The sequence below is a fragment of the Rattus rattus genome, chromosome 1 (assembly GCF_011064425.1).
Source record: "Rattus rattus isolate New Zealand chromosome 1, Rrattus_CSIRO_v1, whole genome shotgun sequence".
In the NCBI taxonomy this organism is placed as follows: Eukaryota; Metazoa; Chordata; class Mammalia; order Rodentia; family Muridae; genus Rattus; species Rattus rattus.
The window spans coordinates 93,682,652-93,706,098 of record NC_046154.1 but is presented as its reverse complement, the minus strand read 5'-3'; the positions used below and the strand labels follow the sequence as shown (position 1 = coordinate 93,706,098).

At 46.5% G+C, this 23,447-nt stretch overlaps 1 protein-coding gene across 3 annotated transcripts in view; it reads left to right on the top strand.

The window, feature by feature from the left end:
* LOC116901628 (A-kinase anchor protein 2) overlaps window positions 1–20,930 on the top strand; it is a 44,328-nt gene extending 23,398 nt beyond the window's left edge. Inside the window, exons 3-5 of one of the 3 annotated variants that reach the window (XM_032903708.1) lie at window positions 7,265–7,443; window positions 10,511–10,549; window positions 16,758–20,930. In XM_032903708.1, the coding sequence (XP_032759599.1) occupies window positions 7,265–7,443; window positions 10,511–10,549; window positions 16,758–16,856 (317 nt within the window). In that variant the 3' untranslated portion in view covers window positions 16,857–20,930. The remainder of the gene's footprint in view (window positions 1–7,264; window positions 7,444–10,510; window positions 10,550–16,757) is intronic. The other 2 variants (XM_032903717.1, XM_032903725.1) reach the window with 2 other exon arrangements.
* Window positions 20,931–23,447: the final 2,517 nt, after the last annotated feature.

Here is a 23,447-nt window from a genome sequence, read left to right as displayed (position 1 = left end):
AGAGGATCAGCTGCTCTCTCACTTTAGCCTTCCGTCTGGTCCATGAGATCCCCGCCCTAGTGGCCATCACACACTCAGGAAGCTAAGAATGTTAACCGGATTGGATCGGATCGTGAGAGGCTCGGAGGTGAGAAGGGCAGTAGAATTTCCCTTTGAGCTAAGCCAGTGCTGTCTCCCATGAAGAGAGCAAACTCAACCAAGAAGCCTGAATGTGCCAGAAATAGTTAAAGCCTTTCGGGTCCATGCGTGGTTACACTTTGGGATTCCCCTTGGGTAGGCTGCGCTTACAGGAGGCAGAGAAAAGCATCTTCCATTCCTCCCACTCGCAGAATGCAGGGAAGGCCGTGTGTGCTCGGACGGAGCCCTGTCGCCCCTGACAACCCGACTCTTCCTTCTGTGGGATCAACCTTAGCTCCTAAAAAGCCCAGGATGCAGGCTCCAGACGTTTAGACAATTTTCTCCTGGCCTGTAAACCAAACGTTTGAATCTTTGTCTGTGGAGTCATAACTCAAAAGATCCTTTGTTTCTAACATTTCTCAAGAGAAAAAAAAGCCATCACCCACTCGAATTTAAAAAAACCAAACCAAACTGAACAAAAACACCCACCAGATGACGTGCCTTGGCCTGCCCCTCAGTCAATGGCCTCTCTTCTTTGCACTGCTTGAGGGTGAGTCGTCAAGCATCTGAAGCCACTCTAGTCCCCAGAGAGCAGAGCCCAGAGCTGCAGCTTCCACTTCCCTTTTTTGGGGTGAATGAGAGCGACCTGCTCAGCAGCAGCCCCACCCCCAGTACTCAGGCTCGCACAGCCCCTGCTGTGACCCCCACACCAGAGCCCGTCTTCCTTCCTTCCTCTCGTCCCCTGAAAGCTCCCAGATGGGAGAAGGAGATGATGAGACCCTTTAGATCATAAACACAGGCAGGAAGGTGGAATAAGTCTGAGGACCTTCAGACGTGGTTGTCACAGTAACTTGGGGCCGGGGTGATGAGGTGCTGACGCTGGGACGACCCTGTGAGCCTCACTGGAAGGAGGTGAAAACCTAGGAAGGAGGAGCTCTGTTTCTCTGCAGAAGATGCTTAGTTTAAGATGTGATTATTAGAGAGCCAGGAGTTCAAGGCAAGCCTGGGCTACACGAGACTCCCAAAACAAACAAAAACAAACACATCTTGTTTATTTTCTATTTTAAAATTCATTTGTGCTGAAACAGATGAACCTAGGGAGGCTGAGGCAGGAGGAGCACCAGGAATGGTTGAAAAATGAGGACATGACCGCTCCAAGATATGGTGGGGGAGAGGGGTTTTTACTGCAGATCTAAGGGAGAACAGTCAGGGGCAAGAGTTAAGACTGAACTGGGCTGTGGTGTGTGTGTGTGTGTGTGTGTGTGTGTGTGTGTGTGTGTGTGTGTGTACAGGGGGTGCAGTGAGAGGAAAAGAAGAGAAGACGAGCAGACCAAGAGAGCTCCAGGAGCTGAGCTAGCCAGGAGCCGGGTGAGCAAGAGACAGCACGTGCAGAGGCTGAGTTATAAGGGAAGGGAAGAAAGCCCAGCACCCGGGAGGGAGAGGTTTAGGGTAGAAGTGCTCTGCGTTGCTTTGGGACCTAACAAAGGCAACATCCTCAGAGGTTTTAGGGATCAGGGCTTAGCAATCCTTGGGGAGTACTGTTGCTGACTCATTTGACCTCTGTGTCTTTCCCTTTTGCCTTCTTCCTCTTCCCTGTGGAAGAGGTGCTCGAGTCTAAGCGTCTGGAGATGGAGCCCAGGGCCGTGCACTTGCTAAGAAAGCAAGCAAGCGCTCTGCCATTGAGCTACATACTCAGCAGTCCGCCTTCCTTCCTTCCTTCCTTCCTTCCTTCCTTCCTTCCTTCCTTCCTTCCTTCCTTCCTTCCTTCCTTCCTTCTTCCCCTGCCTGCCTGCTTCCCTGCCTGCCTGCCTGCCTGCCTGCTTCCCTGCCTCCTTCCCTCCCCCCTCCTCCTCCTCCCCACCTTCTTTTAGATAAATTCTTACTTTGTTAGCCATGGTTAGTTCAAGCTGACCTTGAACTTGAGATCTTCCTGCTTCACCCTAGTACTAGGATTACAGGAATTTACCACCACACCCAACTTAAGCACTTTCAAGTCCACTTTGGGGAGCTGCTTTTCCTCATTTCCCCTTAAAAATTCTTCTAAATTCCAGAGGTTAAAACATGGTTGGTAGTGACTAAATAATACTCCATCCCTAAATGACTGTTCTCCCATAGGCAGAGAAGTTGGTTTAAATATGAAAAAGAAAAACGAGGGGGTTGGAGAGATGACCCATGGGTTAAGAGCACTGACTGCTCTTCCAGGGGTCCTGAGTTCAATTCCCGGCAACCACATGGTGGCTCACAACCACCTGTAATGGGATCTGATGCCCTCTTCTGGTGTCTGAAGACAGATACAATGTAGTCATATACATAATAAATCACTCTTTAAATAGAAAAAGGGAACGAGGAGATTGTTTAGATATTGGCTGAACGTGAGCTTTCTTGGGAGCAGTACGGGTCAAGCAGTATGCATTAGGCGATTGATTTATTGAGCCATTTTCCTTGTGATATTAATGGGAATTCCTGCAACAGGCTTCTCCTGTTGGATGAATTGAGTGATCTGCATTCCCGCTCACGTGTTCGAGGCTCACAGCCATACCAACACCGAAGCCAAGAGTCTTCTCATGAAGGCTCTCCCCAACACCAACACACCTTTTGAATTATTTATTACATTTATTTATTTGCATAAATATGTGTATACACTGTCTTAGGTTACTATTGCTGTAAAGAGACACCGTGACCAAAACAACTCTTATTAAAAAAAATTTTTAATTGGGGCCTGCCTTACAGTTTCAGAAGCGTAATCCATTACCGGTCATGGCAGGAAGCAGACGCCAGAGCAACAGAGAGAGAGAGAGAGAGACAGACAGACAGACAGACATGCTGGGCTTGGCAGGGGCTTTAGAAACCTCAAAGCCCATCCCCAGTGACACACCTCCTTCAACAAGGACATACCTTTTAGTCTTTCTAATTCCTTCAAATACCACCACTTCCTGGTAACTGATCATTCAAATATATGAGCCTATGTGAGCAATTCTTGTTCAAACTCCCACATGTACACACATTTATGGTGTGTGGGTGTAGGTGGGTGCGAGTGTGCCCAGGCCTTGATGCGCCTATGGAGGTCAGGGAACCGTTTGCAGGAGTCGGCTATCCCAGGCACTGAACCCGGGTCATTGGGTTTGACAGCAAATACCTTTACCCTCTGAGCCACCTTGCTGGCCCATACACACCTTAAAAAAAAAAACCCAAAAACTATTGTTTGACAAGTTTGTTTGTGTAATGCTGCTTGTAGCGCTAAGGATTATTTCATACAGCCAAGATTATAGGGGATCAACCCAACCATGTGGGGCTGCCTGCCCTCATCCATGTTCAAAACATGAGTTACAACTTTACTCCATTATTTTAGACAGGACTGTGTTTATGAAATAAGTTGAAAATGTTTCCTTTCCTCTACTCAGAGCTGCAGGCTGATTTTTGTCCTGCTGGTTTCTTTGTGAAGGTTGCACCTGTCCCATGCTCTGTAAATGCCAACCCCAGCCTTCGGCCTAAACCAACACAGGCCCACTCTGAGCTCTGCCTGGCGTGGTCTGCTCTTGTCTCCCAGGGATGCAGACATTCTGTGAGAAGGCCCTCTCTCCAGTCCATGGAGGGTCTGATTAGCAGGATGCTAATCACTGAATAGGGAGGCCATTTTCAGGTACTCGATCATTCACCGAGTGAATAGACAAATTCAAGGAGAGAAGGTTTGATGGACCAACCTGGGATGAAAGCCAAGGATATGGGAGCCATGAGATGCACACAACACCCAGGGTATTCCACAGTTTGTGAATTCTTCTGGGGTACGTCCCCTAGGTCACAGAACTTGTAGGGCTTTCACAAGGCCATAGATTGAGGTGACTGACTGTTCAGATGCATGCACAGACTGTATGCATTTCATTCTTGTAATGACCCCCTGGTGTTGGGGGAGCACCTTGAGTTCCCCATCATCCTGTGAGAAGACTTTGACTCTGAACTCAGGACCCTGAGGAAGGAGTCAGGTGTGGATCAGTCCCTCTTCAGCTTTTCAGTGGCTTGTGTGACTCCTAAGGTGGGGCATGGAGTAGAGTTCTAAGGCATGACTCGTGCCCTACTGTAGGGAGGTCTTAGGACACAGCATAGAAAGCTGACCAAGTTAGCCTCCTGTGACAACGTCAAGGCGAATGGCCAGAAGTTTGTGGATCAGAAACAGTTTCTCCTTTGTCTCTGGGGCCTGTGACAGCCCTCCCTTAGGTTTTGGATATCCAAAATCTCTTTTGCCAGTTACCTCTTTGGAGACTGCTCCTCCAGCCCTGCTAAGCCAGCCTTGCTTTCTGCGACCTCTAGTGGCTATCGCTGGTATTGCTTCCCGCTCCAGGGATGGGTTTTCTTCTGCTAGACTGGTGGGCATGGTCTTTTCTGATGGCTGACTTGCTTCTCTATAGGAACTTTCTCATTCCATCATATTGGAATTGGTTATAATTCCAGACTAACCCTGACCATTGTTCTCAGACGTGATACTGGCTGGAATTAGCACTGAGCTTTCATGATCTGAGCCATAATTATCCAGTCTGTCTAGCCATCTACACACTTACTCATGTAAGAATTGAATGACATGGGGGTTGTGAAGGACTTGCCGTAAGGACACCCTCAGTGTCACTCCCGAGCTGTTGAGTCCTGTAGTCTGTGGCTCCAGAGCCTCTTTGTTTGTTTGTTGGTTTGTTTGTGTTTGTTTGCTTGCCTTGGAGACAGAATCATACTCTGTAGTCCAGGTTGACCTGGAATTTATTGTCAAGCACAGGCTGCTTTGAACTCATGAACATTCTCCTGCCTCTGACTCCCAACTGTTGGGAGGGGAAGGCTTTTGACCTCTTTCCTGGGATTCTCTGGCAGTCGGGGAGTGTTAGTCCCAGCACATGAGTGTTTTCTAAAGTCATTGTGTGCATTCTACAATAAACGTATTGGCTTATTGTGTACACACTGACTCTTAACCTTGTGCCTTACTCTGCTGGGATCCAGGAGTCAGGCAGATGGACACCCCATTGTGACAGGTTCCTCACTGAAACGAGCGAAAAGGATTTATAGACGACTGGAATGATCTGTGTCCTCCTGTGATTTTGCAGCTTCTTCCAGATGTCAGGCACTTCAGTAGCCAGAGATGATACAGGGCACTGTAAGAAAATGGCTTTCGCAGACCTTAAAATAAAGTCTTGTCTGGCAAAGACATCCGTGTGAAAACTAGAAGCTAAGCACGGACAGTTTACTCTGCTTCCTAGACAGTTATTGTTGGAGAAGAGTTGATGGGAGATGGTCTGGATATTTGAGAGGGAGGGTGGCAACAGTCATCGACTTGGCAACATGGGAAACAATGTTTCTGGCTTTCCAGACGTGCACGGATAGTATGTAGAATGCCCAAGGGATTGCACAGTCTCACCCCACCCCCACGGTTGCATTATTTCCAGATTCACGTCAAATAGCAGCTACAATCATTGTATGCTTTCTGTTCTGGATATTACCAAGTGGATATTACCACTTACCAGTGTTAACTTAGTCTTTACAGTAACCATGTAATATTAACAGTAAGGAACTGGCCCAGAGCTATAGTGGGTGCAAACTCCAGCATACTGGCTCTAGACTCAAGCATGCAGGCTTACCACTCTTCTGTGCTGTTTCTCCAAGTTTCAGTTTAAAAGACCACTGTGAATCTGGGGTTGTGGCCCGGTTGGTAGTGGTTTGCCTGGCATACATGAGGCCCAGAGTTTGGTCCTTGGTATGACTTAAAGCTAGATATGGTGGCATATGCCTGTGATTTCAGCATTCAAGAGGAGTATAAGTTCAAGATTATCTTTAGCTACCTACTGAGTTCAAGGCCAGCATAGGCTACAGGAAATTCTGTTTAGCACCCCTCCTGGTCCCCTGAAGCACTGGGTCTCTCTGTGTAGATTTACCTGTCTCTGCCTCTGCCTCTCAAGTGCTCCGATTAAAGGGTTATAAGAAAACTGCTCACTACTGCTCCTTCTCAGAGGTGCATTTGAGTCTCTGTGGCACTAAAATCCAACCATGCATGCCTTGACGATCCAGAAGTGAAGGCCAGGATTTGAGAAGTGGGGTCTATGAGCTGAGGGGCTCAGTAGGTAGAGCTTGCTGGGATTCAGTCACCAGCACTGCATGAAGCAGACGTTGTAGCTAAGTTTATAATCCTAGTACCTGGGAGGTAGAGGCAGAAGTGAGTTTTGAAGCCAGTCTGGGCTATATAATGAGTTCAAGGCCATCCTTCACAACATGAGATACTGTCCTAAGACACAAAGTGAATCTCCAAGGTGCCAGCTCCTCCTGACAGCCTACTTGTTGGGATCTATGTTAGAACACGTGTCCCCTGGATATTGGGAGCCAGGGTCTAACTGTCTGACCTATGTTCAAAGGATGCTGATAGTTTTAGAGAATACGCCTAGAGACCCCATGCCTCTAGGTTGAATTAACCATTGCTGTAATCTCCCCACCTGGCAACTACTGAGGGGCGATCTCAAGAGCTAAATCTTACCCTCCTAACTCTGTTGTCACTCATTCCAGAAGGTCTAGGAGTGTCTTTGGGACGTTAGCAGGTAAGGTAAATGAAAGAAGCTGGCCAATTAAGACTGGTGTCTCCTGGGAAACTGGAGTCTCATTCTCATTCAAAGACTTCTGGATACCAGGGCAGGTCAGCTAATAACCGGTTACCTCTGATGCAGAGAGCAGAGGATGCTGGGAGTGCTGGGGACCATCATTGGCTTCAGGTGGCCTTTGTAGAATCTCAGTTTCCTCACCTGTGAGAGGTTGGACTCCACAGTGCTGCCACTCTGACAGCTTTATGATACAATCTGAGAGAATTAGTCTCCACTACCTTGGAACTAATGTCTATCTGTCTGTCTTGTCTGTCTTTCTGTCTGTCTGCCCGCCTGACATGTTGCAAAGTGCCTGCCAGGATATTTGAGTGAACTGGTTCTTTAGTTCTGGTGTCGCTGAGGTGTGCGTTGAACAGGCTTTTGCACTCTGTTCCTGTAACGAAACCCTGTGACTTAACCATGACTCTGCTCTGCCCTTGATTTTGCAAGTGTGAGTGCATGCGTGTGCGACAGTTTTTCCTCCTCCTAAAAGCAGTGCGTGCTGAGCAGATGAGCTTAGAAAGGGTGTTCTCTTCGTGTTGTTTCAGGGAAAATAGAGAAAGTCAAACCTCCTCCATCCCCCACAACTGAAGGTCCCAGCTTGCAGCCTGACTTAGCCCCTGAAGAGGCTGCCGGAGCCCAGCGGCCCAAGAACCTGATGCAGACCCTCATGGAAGACTATGAGACACACAAATCTAAAAGGCGCGAGAGAATGGATGATAGTAGTGTAAGTTTTTCCTCCTTTCCTTTCTCTTTTCTGAGGGTGACCTTCCGTGTGGCGTGCCTGTGTTCTGGTTCAGACCTGGATGTGTGTGTGATGTATCTGCTTGTCTTGCCTCATGACTCTGAAACCTACTTTCAAACGAGTGGTTTGATGTGCCTTGGGGGACGAAGTATCTATCGTCAAGAGCTGGTTGTTTGACACCTAAGCCAAGCCTGAGGTGGTGGGCAAGGCTGGTCCATGAGATGGGGTTTGGGGGTGGGGGAGGAAGATGATGCGCCCAGGCAATACAGCAGAGAGTGCGCTCACTCTGGAAGTGCCCTCAGGTGTCAGCATCTACACTGTGATCAATCCTTGTCCGTGTTGCACACTGCTCAAGAGACTAAGTCTGTCTGGGGTTCTTTGTGTGCATAGTTGGACAGGAAAGAAGCATTTTAAATGACAGCTAAAAGCCACACAACGAACCCTCTCCCTTCAACCCTCCTAACTCTATCCAGGTTGGTTGTGTGCCCTATGAAAGGGCTGTGGTTTCCTTGTCCAGTAAGAGATTTAAGAGGGGTTTTGAATGGTCCCCGCAAGCCTCGGGGGGCAGCCCCAGGTTATGTGCAAACAGCCTAGAGTCTCTGGCATTAGTCTTTGCTCTTTTACCAAAGTACACTCCCCCATTACACTCAGGTCAAAAATAGCTTGGATTGGTAAACTACGTAGTTTCTGCCTGTTGGCCTGTGTGTTTATGACAGAAACACTCTTCCAAGTTTGGAAAGGCTGTGCAGTTACCCTCAGCCCGAATGCTCCAAGGTTCACAGTAGGAAGTCCCTGCCAACTCAGTGACTTTCATGTCCTGGCTGGATAATCCCAAGTTAGAGTTCCCCGGGATGAATGCCAGATGCTGAAGTTAGAGGGATAAGGAAGACACACACACACACACACACACACACACACACACACACACACACACACACACACACACAAACCCCTCTTCTTAATCATGAAGGAACATTCACTTAACTCTGCTGTGAGGCCAAGGGCTTCTCTGTGGATGGAGTCCTGGCCTAGGTAGCTGCTGTAGACAGTTATACTGGGTTTCCCTGGGCTGGGCCAGCAGTAGCTTAATGTCTACTAAATCACGTTAGCAGCCCCTTTGGGGTGTAGAGTCCCCCTTTAGGTTTTGTTAGTTGCAGTCTGAAGTGCAGTCTTAGAAGCATATGGTTTTCTTCTCTCCCCCTGATTCAACAGTGACTCTCAGCAGCTTTGCTGAACTCTAGCCAAAGAGCCATGGCCATTCAGCCGTGCCCCACGTAAATGCTTTCCAAGTGCATTCTGTGTTGGTTGTGTGTGCTTTTTTGCACTGGAGTGCAGATGTTAAGCGGGGAAAGTAACTTCCAGGCCTGGTGTACAGGCCTGTAATTCTGGACACAGGGAAGCTGAAGTAGGAAGATAAATGGTCAAAGCTGCCTGGGACATAGTGGAAAGAGGTACTCATGTCATGGGCAGAAAACTCAGGAATGCCACTCTGACACTCAGGAATGCCAACCGGGCCCAGTTTTCTCCAAGTGCTAATGGCTTCCTGTTTCTGTTTCACCCAAGTAAATAGACATATTGGCTAAGGAAGAAACCTACTAGCAAATCAATTTGTTTTTATATTTTTATTTTTATTTTTATTTGAAGGCTGGGTATTTTGAACTTTTCCTAGAATCACCATAGAACAAAATCTGCCAATTGCTGAAGAGCTTTAGGGATAGGACAAACTCCAATCCCCTATATCCCTACCTGCACCCTTCCAATAGAGACCTAAATCTCAAAATCCCACACTCATATTGTTCCTTGAGAAATTATATGGACAGAAATGATTCCAAGCCACCCGCTAGCCTGTCTCCCAGCCCTTTTGATGTAGGGTTCCACGGCTCTGTGTAGAGAACAAGCTTCGTTTCCCCCAGCTGTCCCTAGCCCTGTCTCCATTTCCCCTGTCTCTGATACCAGAAGGATAAGAAGAAGAGGATGGGTTGCTTGGTGATGGTTATGGGGTTGGCCTCCCCATCCCTAAAAGCTAAAAGTGATCATGCAATTATGGTCTCCTGAGCCATTCGTACACATTGTTTTTAGGGTGACACATGGCCTCTTGGATTTTCTGTACTCTAAGGGCCTCCCATGGCTCACGCTGTCACCTTCATTTGTCAACTGGCTCCGTGACAAAAAACAGAAAAAACAAAAAAAACAAAAAAAAACAAAAACCCTCGCTTTTCAAAAGTGCCAAGTGCCTCCCTCTTAGAACTTGGCCAAACTGCTCCCTGTCCTCTCCACCACTCTTCACCGCTGGGACCAGCTACTTTGTTCTGTGTTCTCTCCAGCAAGCGGACCTAGGAACTAACAACATTCCGTTTCCGAGGTACCCACCCTAACCCTAAATGATCATCCAAGGACTGTCCCAAGCTTGGAGTCCTAGCCGGACGCACAGCTTCCGATGAGGAAGGCTGTGGTCTCCTCCACTGACAGTGCCGTCCTTAGGTCTGTTTTAGAGAAACTGCCTCCACAGACCTGGTCCTTCCCCTTCCTCCTTCCTCCCCCATTCCCTCCCTCCCTTTTCCCTTCATGTCTTCCTCTCTTCGTTCTACTACTGGAGTCTTACCGTAATGACTCAATGGGGTACAGGACTGTTTAAGGCTCAGAGAAGCCCTCAGGAAAAGAAAAGGCTGTTTGGGTTACAGAATCCATCAAATCCAGAATGGCCATCTGGGTCCTTGCTGGTGGGCAACTGTTTAGACAACGGGGGAGAATAAATCTTGTTAATTCAACAGAAAATGAGAACAAGATCTTGAATTAACACAGCCGGGCTTATCTGATATTTTTATTAATGAGCAAGAGGGTATCTACTTTGCCTCAATAGATACCGACTTCCAAACGAACAAATATCAGATGAAGCCATACCGAGGTCGTATAATGATCCTCCCTGCCCCGAGCCTCCTCCCCTTCTACTCGCTTCTGGCATGGTGCCAGAGCCCAGCCGCTGGGGGCAGGGGAGCCTGTGAATGTGCCTCTGCCATGTACTAACCCTGATCTTTTCCCTCTTTGCCAGTACACCTCTAAGTTACTGTCTTGCAAGGTGACTTCCGAGGTACTTTTCAAACTTGTCTGTCTGTGTCCCGATGCATGCTCCATCCTGGTGCACGAGGTTGTGGTTTGCTGTCTCCTGCTGTACTCAAAAAGAATGGCAAGAGGAAGGCCTCCTCTCCATGTGTATTTTCTGCCTGACCTTTCTGAATTGGGGAGCTGACTCAAGCATTGGCATCCACGTGATAGCGAACACTGACTGCTGTGCTGTGCTGTGCTGTGCTGTGCTGTGCTGGGAGGTGGGGTTGGAGAAGACCGTGGTCACCCAAGGATCTGGAAGATGTTGAACTTGAGGGCTCCTATTGGCAGACTGTGTGGATTCTTCAAGTCTCTTCAGGCACAAGTAGCAAATGTATTCCAGTCTGGTTAGCAAACAGTGCCACGCCTACAGGCTAATCTTGTGATTTTGACTAGTCCTTTATTAACCTTAACACGAGTCCCAGAGAGTTCTCCACTATGTATTTAGGACAGCTTATTTCTAAGGCAAACCATCCCAGTCTCTCCTCCTTCCCTCTGGTCTTGGGACCTGTATTTTTGTTCTGGAAGCTCAGTTAAGCAGTGGTCTTTCCCCAAATCTTCTCCTTCCCCATACAAACTCCTTTAACACAGATTTCACAAGTAAATGCGCTCCAAAAATGTAGTACTAGCTGGAGAGACGGCTCCACAGTTAAGAATGCTAGCTGTTCCTGCTGAGACCAGGGGAGCTGGGTTCCGAGCACGAACAGCTGATGTGTCACAGTCACCTGTGACGTTAGCTCCAAAGGCTCTGAATGCCCTCTTCTGCCTCTGCAGGCACCCGATGAATAGGTACTCGGTGTGCATGCGTGCACGCACACACACACACACACACACACACACACACACACACACACACACAGAGGATTGAATCCAGAACACATATATTTAAAAAATTGTTTTAAATGTTAAGCCAGGCATGGTGGCACATGACTTTTTATCCCAGCACTCAGGAAACAGAGGCAGAGGCAGAGGCAGGAGGATTTCTGTGAGTTCAAGGTCAGCTTGGTCTGCATAGAGAGTTTCCACACAGCCAGAGCTACACAGAGAAACTCCATCTTTAAAGTGCTATATATGTATACATATATAAATGCATGCATGCATGCATACAATACATACATACATACATACATACATACATACATTCATGTATGCTTGCCTAGGACTGAATCCAGGAAAATGTCAGGCAAGACTCTTTCTATACTTCTAGTCCTTTTTTTTATTCCTTTTCTTAAAGTTTTTTCCTTTTTTTTCAATATCTTTTTTTTTCTGTACTGAATTTGCATTTCAAAAGAATTGTTTCAGGTGTCCAGAATTGTAGAGAAAACCATTCATCCACACAGTTCATAGTTTACGGAGAATCAGCCCTGTAGGGGGTGCTAGAGCAGAGCTTGAGGAGGTAGCAGGCACCCGCTCCGGAAGGCATGGAGACAGCCTGCAGCTTCCCTCGCCTGAGTACGACAGCATCTGCCTCTCTCGCTGCCCCATGCCTGTAGCTTCATAGTATTGGAGAGATGTTTTCCAGAGAGTTTAATGTGGCAAATCCTATTCAAGCCCTCTTGTCGCTTCTCCCAGCTCTTACTCCTCCATATCTGTAACTTTTTAATCTCCTCTGAGGGGGTCTCAATTAATGCAGTGGTGTTCATGTTTGTGCATGGTTTTATACTACGTATATATTATATATGTATAATATACTACATATATATAACCACACATATATATGGGAAAACTTAGGCTTTTTTGCATGTTTTAAAAGTTTTGTAAACTGCAAGTCACATGATAGTATCCTCTTTTTTTTAAATGTCTTTCTTATATTTATTTATTTTAAATTTTATTCTTTTATTTATGTGTGTGAGGTTTGGGCTGCATGTATGTCTGTGCACTATGTACATGCAGTGCCCTTGAAGGCCAGAAGAGGGCCTTGGCTTAGAACTGGGGTTACAAATGCTTGTAAGCTGCCATGTGGGTATTGGGAATCGAATCTGGGTCCTCTGAAAAACAGCCGGTTCTCTGAAGCACTGAGCCTTCTCTCCAGCTCCTGTTTCACCGTTTTTAGATGTGTTCCTGTTTACATGTGGTTCTAGTATATGCACTAGAATTGCTAAGCAGCGTTCTGTAAATAGTTAGTCGCTTTCCTGTGTGGGCAATGTAGAGCAAGTTATCTCTGGTGAACTTTCTGGGGTTTTGCTTGTCTCTCTGTTTTATGGTGCTGGGGATTGAACTCAGGTCCTCTTGCATGGTAGGCAAGCACTAATGAACATTGCCACACATTTCCCCATGTATCTATGAAGCAATTTCTGTACCTACAACGTACACACTTGCATTTATTTACCAGCTCTTGCAAATTGTTTTCTGCATGAGTTATGCCAACCTCCAGCACCATATGTATTTTGGATGTGGCTCATTCTTAGCAAAATAACTTATACTTTATAGCTGTAGACGTAATCTGTCAATGGCTGGTGTTTATATGATTTAAAGTGAATGTAAAGAGTACCACGGCATGGACCTTCCTCATTGCCTGACTCTGGCTGTCATTTAGAGAGTAGCTCCTGGAGAGTCAGGCTCCACTCCCATATCCTCCCTGAGTCAGTATGGCTTGGAGCAGAGAAACTCTGGTCAAGGATGTGCAAGGAAGATAGCATTGGGCCCTGTCAATCTCTAGTGAAGAAGCAGCAGGAGGATCACGTGTTAGCATGGATCTTAATGGAGTCACTCAGTTTAACCCATTTGCCCTTGCTTCACAGCCCTTATCCGACAACTGCTTAAAAGTTGAACAACTAGCTAGAGGTCTCCAAGCATCAGAGAATGGATGGGTTTTCTTCCATCAGACCTCAAACTGAATTCGTTAGTGAAAACAATAACCATTGTGTAGAGTGCTTGCTGCTCCTGGTCTATCCTTGTCTACCACAGCTGTTGAGCAGCCAAGAGGCTTGATGCCTCAAGCAGTGAGTCCACCCCTGGAGAGCTAAGTTTAAACCTTGGCTTTTCTTCTACTGACTAAATGCTGGGCAAGTTACTCGCCCTCCCCGCGTGTCAGCCATAGTACTTGGGGTTGAGATGCATGCACTTTGGGCCCAGAAAAGGGATTAGAAAGTAAAATTAATGTATTGAGTACAGAGTTTACTAGTGACTTAGAAACACACCTTCACCCACATCTGAATGAACTGTAAAATGAACGAGAGCCCATTCATACCTTCCGAGAGGGTTGCCCTTTGAACTTTCCCAAGGCTTATTACAGGACTTTACTCCAAGTCCTCAGTCCTCAACTTCAGAAGCCCAAGGAGAGCTGTGCACTGAGTTCCCAGCCATCTCAGTACTGGTTCACTCATCTTCTCTGTGTCTTTACTGAGGGATTTTGATCTCAACAGAAACTCAGGATCATGGGAAAAGGACATTCAAATTAGAGGGAGCTCATTATTACACATAGTTATTTGAGCTCTTGATCAATAGATGTTTAAACCCAAGCTATGCTAAGTGTTTCTATAATTAGAATATATATAAAATTTTCCTGCCTGCTACACCTTTTATGACTGAATTCTGAGGAAAGAAACTCTCATATCTCCCTCTCCCACTGTGCCCATGAGTTGTTGGGGGCCCAGTCAATGTAAGTAAGGAGAGCAGATAGACGGATTTTACATGGCCTTCTGAAGATTAGAGCAAGGAAATTTGGCTGAGATTTATTATGCAGTGAAGTGAGACTTAAAGCCAGGCGAGGTACCCACATGCCATTAATCTCAGATCTCTGGGGGCTGAGGTAGGTGAATTGGGAGTTCTTGGATAGCCTGGGCTACATGACAAGAACTTGTCTCAAAAGAAAAAGAAGAGGGGGCACTGGAGAGATGGCCCAGTGGTTAAGGGCACCAGTTCCTCTTTTAGAGGACCTGGGTTCAGTTCTCAACACCCACATGGCAGCTTACAACTGTGTTCCTTCACTTCAGTTCTCGGTTCCTTCAGTTCAGTTCCTCTTCAAGACTCTGTATGCAGGGTTGGGGATTTAGCTCAGTGGTAGAGCGCTTGCCTAGCAAGCGCAAGGCCCTGTTGGTCCCCAGCTCCGGAAAAAAAAAAAAAAAAAAAGACTCTGTATGTACCAAGTGTGCAAGGGGAACACAACCATTTATGAAAGCAAAAACACTCATCCATATAAAAATAAATAAATCTTTTAAAGAGAGAGAAAGGAAGGTAATAAAAAAAAGTCTAACAGCAAGACAAAAACCATAATAATATAATTAATAATAATATTTAATAATAATTATTATTTTAAAGAAATCCTTTTCAGAACCCTGGCTTCACGTTCATACCCCTGAGAGTGTCTCAGTTTGTTTCTGGAAGGCCAGCATGAGCACTTTACGCAACACATAACTCACTGTGGAATCCATGTTTTTATTCCACTCCAGGGTCTGTAACCCTTTCAGATGCTGGGAAGAATTATTCGAGGACAGTCCTGTGCACTAGAACTGCTTGTCCCTTGGGCAGACTATACGCTGTAGCTTTTATTATGCCCATTTGACATGGGGATAGACAGGCACTGGAGTTGGTGACTTATGCAAGGTCACACTGTCACGACAATTTAAAATCTAGATCTCGTTGAGCTGCAGAGGCTGAACTGCCTCCTGAGAAAGCCTTGGTGTTGGGACAAGGGCGAGAAGATGAACAAGAGGCAAGGATGAAGCACGGGGTTTGGGCATTACCACCCATGCAGTATTGTCAACCATTCCTATGCTATAGCACATTGGCCAGAACACCCCTGTTTAGCTCCCAGACCTGGAAACATGCGTTCTTGTGTTGTGTATTTCCACAATGTGCACAGAGCTGGTCCTGCCATGGATATGGTTCTTAACACTGTATCATTCACACAGCAAAGGAGGCTGGCTGCATCCTGCCTGTAACCCTTGCATTTGACCCAGAAGCAAAGAGCATGCTGGCATGGACCTCAGTCCTTCAGTCCAGCCCAGCACGTGCTTCCACATGGCATCTTCTTACCTCTCTGGAGTGGGCAACATCACTGCCCAGTGCCTAAATAATAATTTTTAGAAGAAAGCACAGTGTTCAGTTGTGGCTCGGAAAACCAACCAGGACTTTCCTTTGAAGTTAGAGACTCTGTGCCCTAAGTGAATGCCTGGCGTGCACGAGCTTGCCCTTGTTCCAGTGGCTGACTGGAACCGTCCCATGTCTGGCCTCTTCAGTGCCTTTCATCTAGATCCATCCTATCCAAACTAAAACTGGGACAGGCGGCCTGACTCTCCCCTGACTGGTCTTCTCTCAGGACCCACAGACGTCTGTAATAGATGGGGGAGGCGGGGCCCCACCTTCTGGGCGTGAGCCTACCTGGCCTCAATGTTGCCGCCTTTAATTTATTAGTAGTGTTCATGACCTCGATGACGCACACACCAGAGCGACGGTGGCTTTTCGCTGTCCTAAAAGCTTCCCCATTCCCTCACTTGGTGGCCGTTTGTGTTTCATTCCCCTGTGGTAGATTCTTGTGATATAAATATTTTCCCAGTGTCACGTGGGTTTGCAGACCTGCTGCATCATCAGCTCCACACTGGCCCATCGTTAGACACTCCTTCCGCATCTTTAGTTAAGAGGCAGCTTAAGGGGTCGGCAGTTGTGCTGTTCAAAATGGTGGTTGCTAGCCTCAGGAGGGGAGCTATTTAAATTTAAATTAAAATTCCCTAAAATGGAACGTTTCTCAGCTGTCTGACTGCAAACTTCAAAGGCCTACTGGCCACATGTGGAGAGCGGCTGCCATTTCGGGTGGCACCGCGTAACAGGACCAGGCAGCTTGGGGAGAGAGTGTGTGACTTTAGAATGTTCAGCTGTAGGATACGGGTGGAACTCAGCTGTAGTGTGTTTGTCCAGCATGCTCAATGCTCCGGGTTCAGCCTCCAACACTGCAAAGCCAAAACCAAAGACACCTGAGGCAGAGTCAAGTCTCGTTTAAAGAAACTTGTAAACCTGTGAGAGAGAAAAAGGACATTGGAAATCATGCACCAGGTAGTATGTGGATTTTGGCTTTGAAATGAAGTCACCTGTCCCGCCCCTATGTCCGGTCTCTGCTACTCATCACCTACCCCCCAGCAATACCAGAGCCTGTGTCACCATTGTCAGGGTGTTGAATGAACGAATAGAGCAGAGGGAAGAAACAGAAGTTGGTTCATGTGGACTCTGTGCTAATTTTCCTCCCCATCTCTTTTCAGGTCCTGGAGGCCACACGGGTTAATCGAAGGAAGAGTGCTCTGGCCTTGCGCTGGGAGGCAGGGATTTATGCCAACCAGGAGGAGGAGGACAATGAATAAACTTCCTTCAGCCCAGGAAACTCCTTGGCCGAAGGAGTTTCCGCAAAGAAACCAAGAAATTATTGAATCAGATGCATTTTAATAGACTACTTATTAAAGTGCATACAAACTCAACAACCCTCATGTAGACCAGAAACTGCAATACACGATGATAAGAAAACAAAACGAAACACAAAAAAGCAAAGCGAAGCGAACAGGAAGTTCACCCATCAAACTCTGAGACGGGGCAGAGGACAAAGGATGTCTTTGTGACTCAAAGAAAGCCTTGGCTTTGGACCATTCCACAACTGATCCAAAGGGACACAGACGGGACAAGCGAGTCCACGGAGTCGCTGCAGGCAGAACTGAAGCCAGCCCCGGCTGGGCGTTACGGAGGAGCAAACAGGCCATTCCAAGGCAACCAACAGGCCCCAGGCTGGTGCAGCCTACAGCACACAGGCTACCCCTCCACCAGCTTCCCACCCCTTTCTCCGTCAAGGCATCAGAAGTGTTGGGTTGACTCCATTTTCTCCAGCAGCCATAAAAACAAATGGTGTTCCTTTCCATAGTTGCCCCAAAAGGAGGCAACGAGGATTCGATCTCTCTTATATGTAATCATTTGAAATTGGGAGCACCTAATGGTCACAATATATATAAAGTCTGTATTTTTAAGGCAATATCTCTTCACGTTGCAGACGCAATCTATCCTACAGCAGGAGGTTGAGGACGGTGGGGGAGAGAGCCAAACCAAAAGGGTTATTAGCTTTAGGACCTTGTCTGCTTTTATTGTTGACTGATCAGTTTAGGGAAACACACTTTCACGGTTACGTTTCTTCATATGAAAAGTATATTTAGTGAGCAATGACTATTTTTATGATGGGATGGGGGAACAGGGACACGGGATAAAACCTGTACACATTTGAACGGCTTGGTTCAAGATGGTAGGGGTATTTTTAGAATGGCAATAATTGAAAATAAAAGGGGGCAGACTCTGCCTTCAGGAAGGTAGATGACCAGAAATAAGGTGTTTGTAACTATTTTCTATTTTAAAGTGGGCCTTAGAGGTGGCTGTGGCATAGGATGAGCTGTTTTGGATCTGAGAAAGGCAACCTTAAACGCATGGAGATAGGAAGAGAAAGGGGCGAGAGAGACAAAGAATGGGAAAGGAAGGAAGGAAGGGAGATTATTTTTGCTGAACAACCAGTGTTTTCCAGGACGACAGAGAGAAAAATATAGCATAGAAATTTAAGTACACGTGTGGAATCAGCTACAAATCCTAAAGATGGTGTGTATGCCTTTGTGTGCTTGTATAAAGCATGTATGTTGGTGAGTAAATGTATGCCAGCGTGGGGTGTGTGTGTGTGTGTGTGTGTGTGTGTGTGTGTGTGGTGTGTTGACCATGACACGTGGGTGGACAGTATTTCCTCTGTAGCTGCCTGTCAGGAGTGAGTGACAGTTTTCTTTTTTTATGAAAAGGCACAGGGAAGACACAGGGCTGATGCAGTATTCCTGATGTTAAGCTGACTGAACTATGGCATTTGCATGAGTGACAGTCGTGAAGTTTCCAGCAGTTTTTTATTGATAATTTGACATTTAGTACACACCCTATTTATTCTCATGCTTTCTGTCCGTGCCTCGTGCACCACAGAGGACGCCGGCTTCATTCTTTCTGTCATTTCAAGCAATATGATAAGGACGTTCACTAATCGGGTGCCCCGAGTTTCTGAATGAGAAAATGTTTCATTTCTGGCCAGGAAGGGGAGGCGGGAGGAGGGGGAGAAGGCACGGAAGGGGAAGGAGGGAGAAAAAGAAGAACTAACCAGCCTTCATTATTTTTCCTTTATTTTTAAGCTATTTCTTACAAGCAATAATTAAATCATACCTTGATAAAATTCATTTTTGTTTTTATGTTATTATGTTATAAGATCTAATATGTTATTCTAATGAGTAGCGACTCCACAATATTTATATGCACACTCCACACACTATCTTGGCTTTTTTTGTTGTTGTTGTTGTTTTGTTTTCTTTAAATTAGGCTAGTGTGACTTTAGGGAAAAAGCTTACTCACTAATAAGTAGTGGGCACAAGGTAAAAAGATGGAGTTGTCTCATGGCTTATAGGGATGCTTAAAAACTACCAAGGGAACGTGTAACTCCAAGACAGATTCTGCAGTCGCTAGCCAAAATCGTACGCCTGAGGTGCACGCCGTCTTTAGATGGTTCATTCTTTTAGACATAATGTTATTAAAAATGCTAGCCACTGAGGACAGAAAGCAAAGGCAGAGAACTGTGCTGCAAGGAATTTGCTCTTCAGTAAGGGAGGTGGGCCCAGAAGCAAATGTTCCGGAACGGAACGTGACATCCATGCCAGATTAGAAGTCCTGCTAGGTAGATGGGCACACGGGAGAAGGATCATCTTTGTCTAAGGGCTTCCTGCTGGAGGCTGTTTACACGGTGAGATGAAGGTTCCTTCCTTAGGGAAACACAGGAATCAGGACTGGGGGGGGCGGGAGAAGAGGAGTAGCTGCAGTGTCCTGGGACCTCCGCCCCACTCTGGAGAGCAGGGTAGTACTGTGAGTGCTACAGAAAGCAAGCTCCTTCATGATTTCTGGTATGTGCTAGCGACTGTGGAAGCATCACAGACCAACTCGCCCATTTTTCACAAAGGGAAACCGTCCCCATGGCTTCCTTAAATTTCTTGTCCTGTTTAGAAGGGAAATGTGGACCCTCGTGGAGGCTACACTGAGGAAAGACTTGGCGGCCAGAGCCCACACACTCCATGGAGTTCCTTCGGTGGCAGATGAAGTGGTCTTTTGACTCTAGTAGATTGGATAGGAAGTTCGAACGCTGAGGGATTAGGCTTGTCAGTAGGTGAGGAGACACAAGTCTCTTCCTGCTCACAGGGCTTTTATCACTGGCCTCTCCATTTCCAAGTTTTGCTGGTTTCCCTGAGCTGCCTCTAAAGACTGCCATCTGTTTCCTTGCTCCCCTCGATGACAGTTCTAGTGTATTTTGTTAAGATAGAAACCGCATCTCCATCAGAGAGATGTGTTTTTTGTTCTGTGTTCTTTGGGGGATTTTTTTATTTGGGGGGTGGGGTGGTTTATTCGTTTTCTCATTCAGGAAACATTTGAGCCATTGCTTTGGACATATCACTGTGCTAGGCTCTAGGATCCCACGTGGGCCCCTGTCACCTTCCCAGTATGGAGCAGATCCCTGGAGGAAAAGTCTTTTCTGCCCCATAAGCCTGAGATGAAGAGGCTCCTGGTTACTTTTGCCTCGGATGCTCGGCTCTACCCTGCACCAGTACACAAGCTTGTTAGTCTCAGCTGTAAGAAATGTTTAGCTTCTGTAGATGTTAAAAACCTTCCTGAAGGAATTCCACACTGCAGTGTTTATACTCGCACTTCCCTCCAGAGCCTATGACTTGACAGCCTTGGCTTTCTCATCTAGAAATGAGGGATGCAGGGTCTGTCATCTGTGGCAGAGGCTGGGCGGCACTTGGATGACACAGTGCATGTCCCTTCCTCTTACCCATGCATGCTGCCCACCCTAGGCAATGGCATAGAAACAGTATATAGATCAGTGTCCACACACACACACATATACACATACACACACACACACACACACACACACACACACACACACACACACACACACACACACACAACAAGGAACACCAAAACAGTGTTGATTGTTGTGTTTAAAGACATGTTTTTTTTTCACCTGAAGAATGGACTTAAACTATGTATTGAAAAAAAAAAATAGCCTAAGTGTTAGAGATGGTGAATGTATCCAGTTTCAGTTACAAAGACGATTTCCTGAATTTTAAGCATTCAGTGAGCTGCCAATTTTGATTTTGTGTTGCTCTTTATCCAAATGGCTTTTTCTTCTTTCTTCTTTTTATAAATTGGAGGAAGTGGGGGGGGGAGCAGCAATATTGTGTTTGACAAATTATACTCTGTACCTGGCTTTCCTGTGTTCTGTTAACCACCGAGATGTTTCTATTCCGCTTTGGTTTTATAGTGTCTGTGAGGCACTCGATGCAACCATACAGTTATTTTCTCATTAAAACTCAGCGTGTGCAGTGTTTTTCTTTTTTTTCCCCTTTTCCTTCTTTTTCCTTGAGGGAAGGATTGATGTTTGCTTTATTGTAGCGGGAGGTTGAGAGATTGGTTGCTAAGCCCTGAGGGGCCTTGATCCCTGTCTCCCCCATGTGCTGAACCGGAAGAAGCAATCGTATCTGGTAAAATACCCCTACGACGCTGCGTTCATTGTCCGGCCGCCCTGCGTCAGGATCCACAGAAATGACGCAGTGTCTGCTGGTGAGGGTGCTGGACTTCAAAGTAAAAGTGACTACTCAGAAAACAGAACAACCCCTCAGGCCATGCCTCAGGTACAGCCTGCAGCTCGAATGCGAGCACACTCCTGTGTATGTGAAAGCTGGAGGTCGGCTTCAGGGGTTGAACCTCGGGAGCTATTTTATGAGGCGGGGTTACTCACTGACTGGAACTGGTTAAGTAGTCTCACCTGGCCCTGCTCCACTACCTCACTGTCACTGGGTTCGTGTGTGTGCGTGCGTGCGTGTGTGTGTGTGTGTGTGTGTGTGTGTGTGTGTGTGTGTGTGTGTGTGCGTGCGTGCGTGTGTGTGTGTGTGTGTGTGTGGTGTCACCATGTCATCCTTTTCCTGTGGTTTCTGGGAATTGAACCCAAGTCCTTACATTTGCCCAACAAGCACTTTACCAACTGAGCAAATTCCCCAGCGCTTGGTGCTAATCCTTATTACATTCCCAGCCTGCACCTGTACTTGGCTCTCCTTTAGGAAAGTCTGAGGAACCTAGGAGTTCTTCAGGAAGCCCCCTTCCTGTTCTGTACCCACCTGCCCCTCTTCCTTCCCATCTGCTCCAGGTACTCATCTCTCCCCCCCCTAAGCCCCAGCACTCCCTGAACCCTATCCCCCAGTTTCCTGTGGCCCCCTCGATCCCCGCCTCTTCCTCCTGCTTTCCAGCTGCCTCTCCATTTTCTCCTGACTTAGGACTCTTCAGTCTTTTCATCCCATCCTGTCCTGTAGATCCTTTTATCCTGAATATCTGGGAATCTCCTGGGGTACCCAGGGGCATCGACAGCATCTCCCCAGCTTTATGTGTTGAGAGTTCTGAATTTGGATGGGAAACTTGGCTGGGAATATGGCTGAGTGATACAGTTACTGCTTACTTAGTGGAAGTACCTGTTTCAGTTCTCAGCACTGCAAACACAAACAACAAAACAAGTCCATTAAGGCTGGGCCTGTTGTCACAAGCACTCAGGAGACTCAGGCAGGAGGATAGTCACATGTTCAAGGCAGCCTGGTATTCTAAGCCAAACAAGGTTATAGCCAACCTATTTCAAAGAAGCAGCACCACCAAAATAAAAAAATCTACAAGCCATGGGTGATAGCGGATACCTACGTGGAGGCAGGAGGATCAGGAGTTCAAGGCCAGCCTTGGCCACATAATTCATTTGAGATCAATCTGGGCTACACGAGATCATGTCTCAGATCACAATACAAACAATATATTTTTTAAGAACAGAAAAACTGGGGTAGTGACTTCTGACATGTGCTGAAGACACAGTGGGTTCTGGGGAGCTTTAAATATTGCTGGGAGCTTTTGTGCATGGTTAACATCAGTGGACTCACCATCCTCCTGCCTTGGTAAAGCTGCTTTGAGGTGCCACCTGGATTCTCAAGGGAAGTGTCTCTAACCAAAGACAGCAGATTAAGAAGGAAAGAAAAATAAAAGGAAGAAATAATAGGATACATATATGTTCAGATTTTAATTTCAGGACAAGATAAAGGAGTTTGTTCAAACAGAAGAAATTTTTATTTTGTGGAGTAGTAGCAATATTAAGCAGCTTAACATAAAGATTCAACAGTGGGGACTGGAGAGATGGCTCAGTGGTTAAGAGCACTGGCTGTTCTTCCAGAGGTCCTGAGTTCAAATCCCAGCGGTTCATGGCTATCTGTAAGGGGATCTGATGCCCTCTTCTGGCATGCAGCAGATCATTTGAAAACAAGCAAACAAACAAAAATCTTTTTTAAAAAACCAAAACAACAACAACAGCGGGCTGAAGAGATGTCTCAGTGGTTAGGGGTGCATACTGATCTTACAGAAGACTGTAAGTTTCTAAGACTTCAGTTTCTAAAACCGAAATCAGACAGTTCACAATTGCCTGTAACTTCAGCTCCAGGGCTCACCTATTCTGGCCTGTGGAAGCACCTGCACACATGTGTACTTTTCCCACACACACACACACACACACACACACACACACACACACACACACACACACACGTACATGTAATTTTCAAAAATAAACTTTTTCCCTCCCAATAGATTTCTGATGCCCAGCACAGATGTAACATCTAGGTCTTCACGTGGGACTCCTGACAGCCGAATGCTTGGACCAAATTCTGACCCCACTTCTTTAATATCTGGTCTTTTTAAATCATCGGATGAAGGCTATTTAATTTTTTTGCATTACTGTGGATTTGTTATCTCAGGAAGAGCACCCAGTCATTGTATGAAGTCAGGCAGGCTGACAGTGACAATAACAGCCTGGGGAAATAATC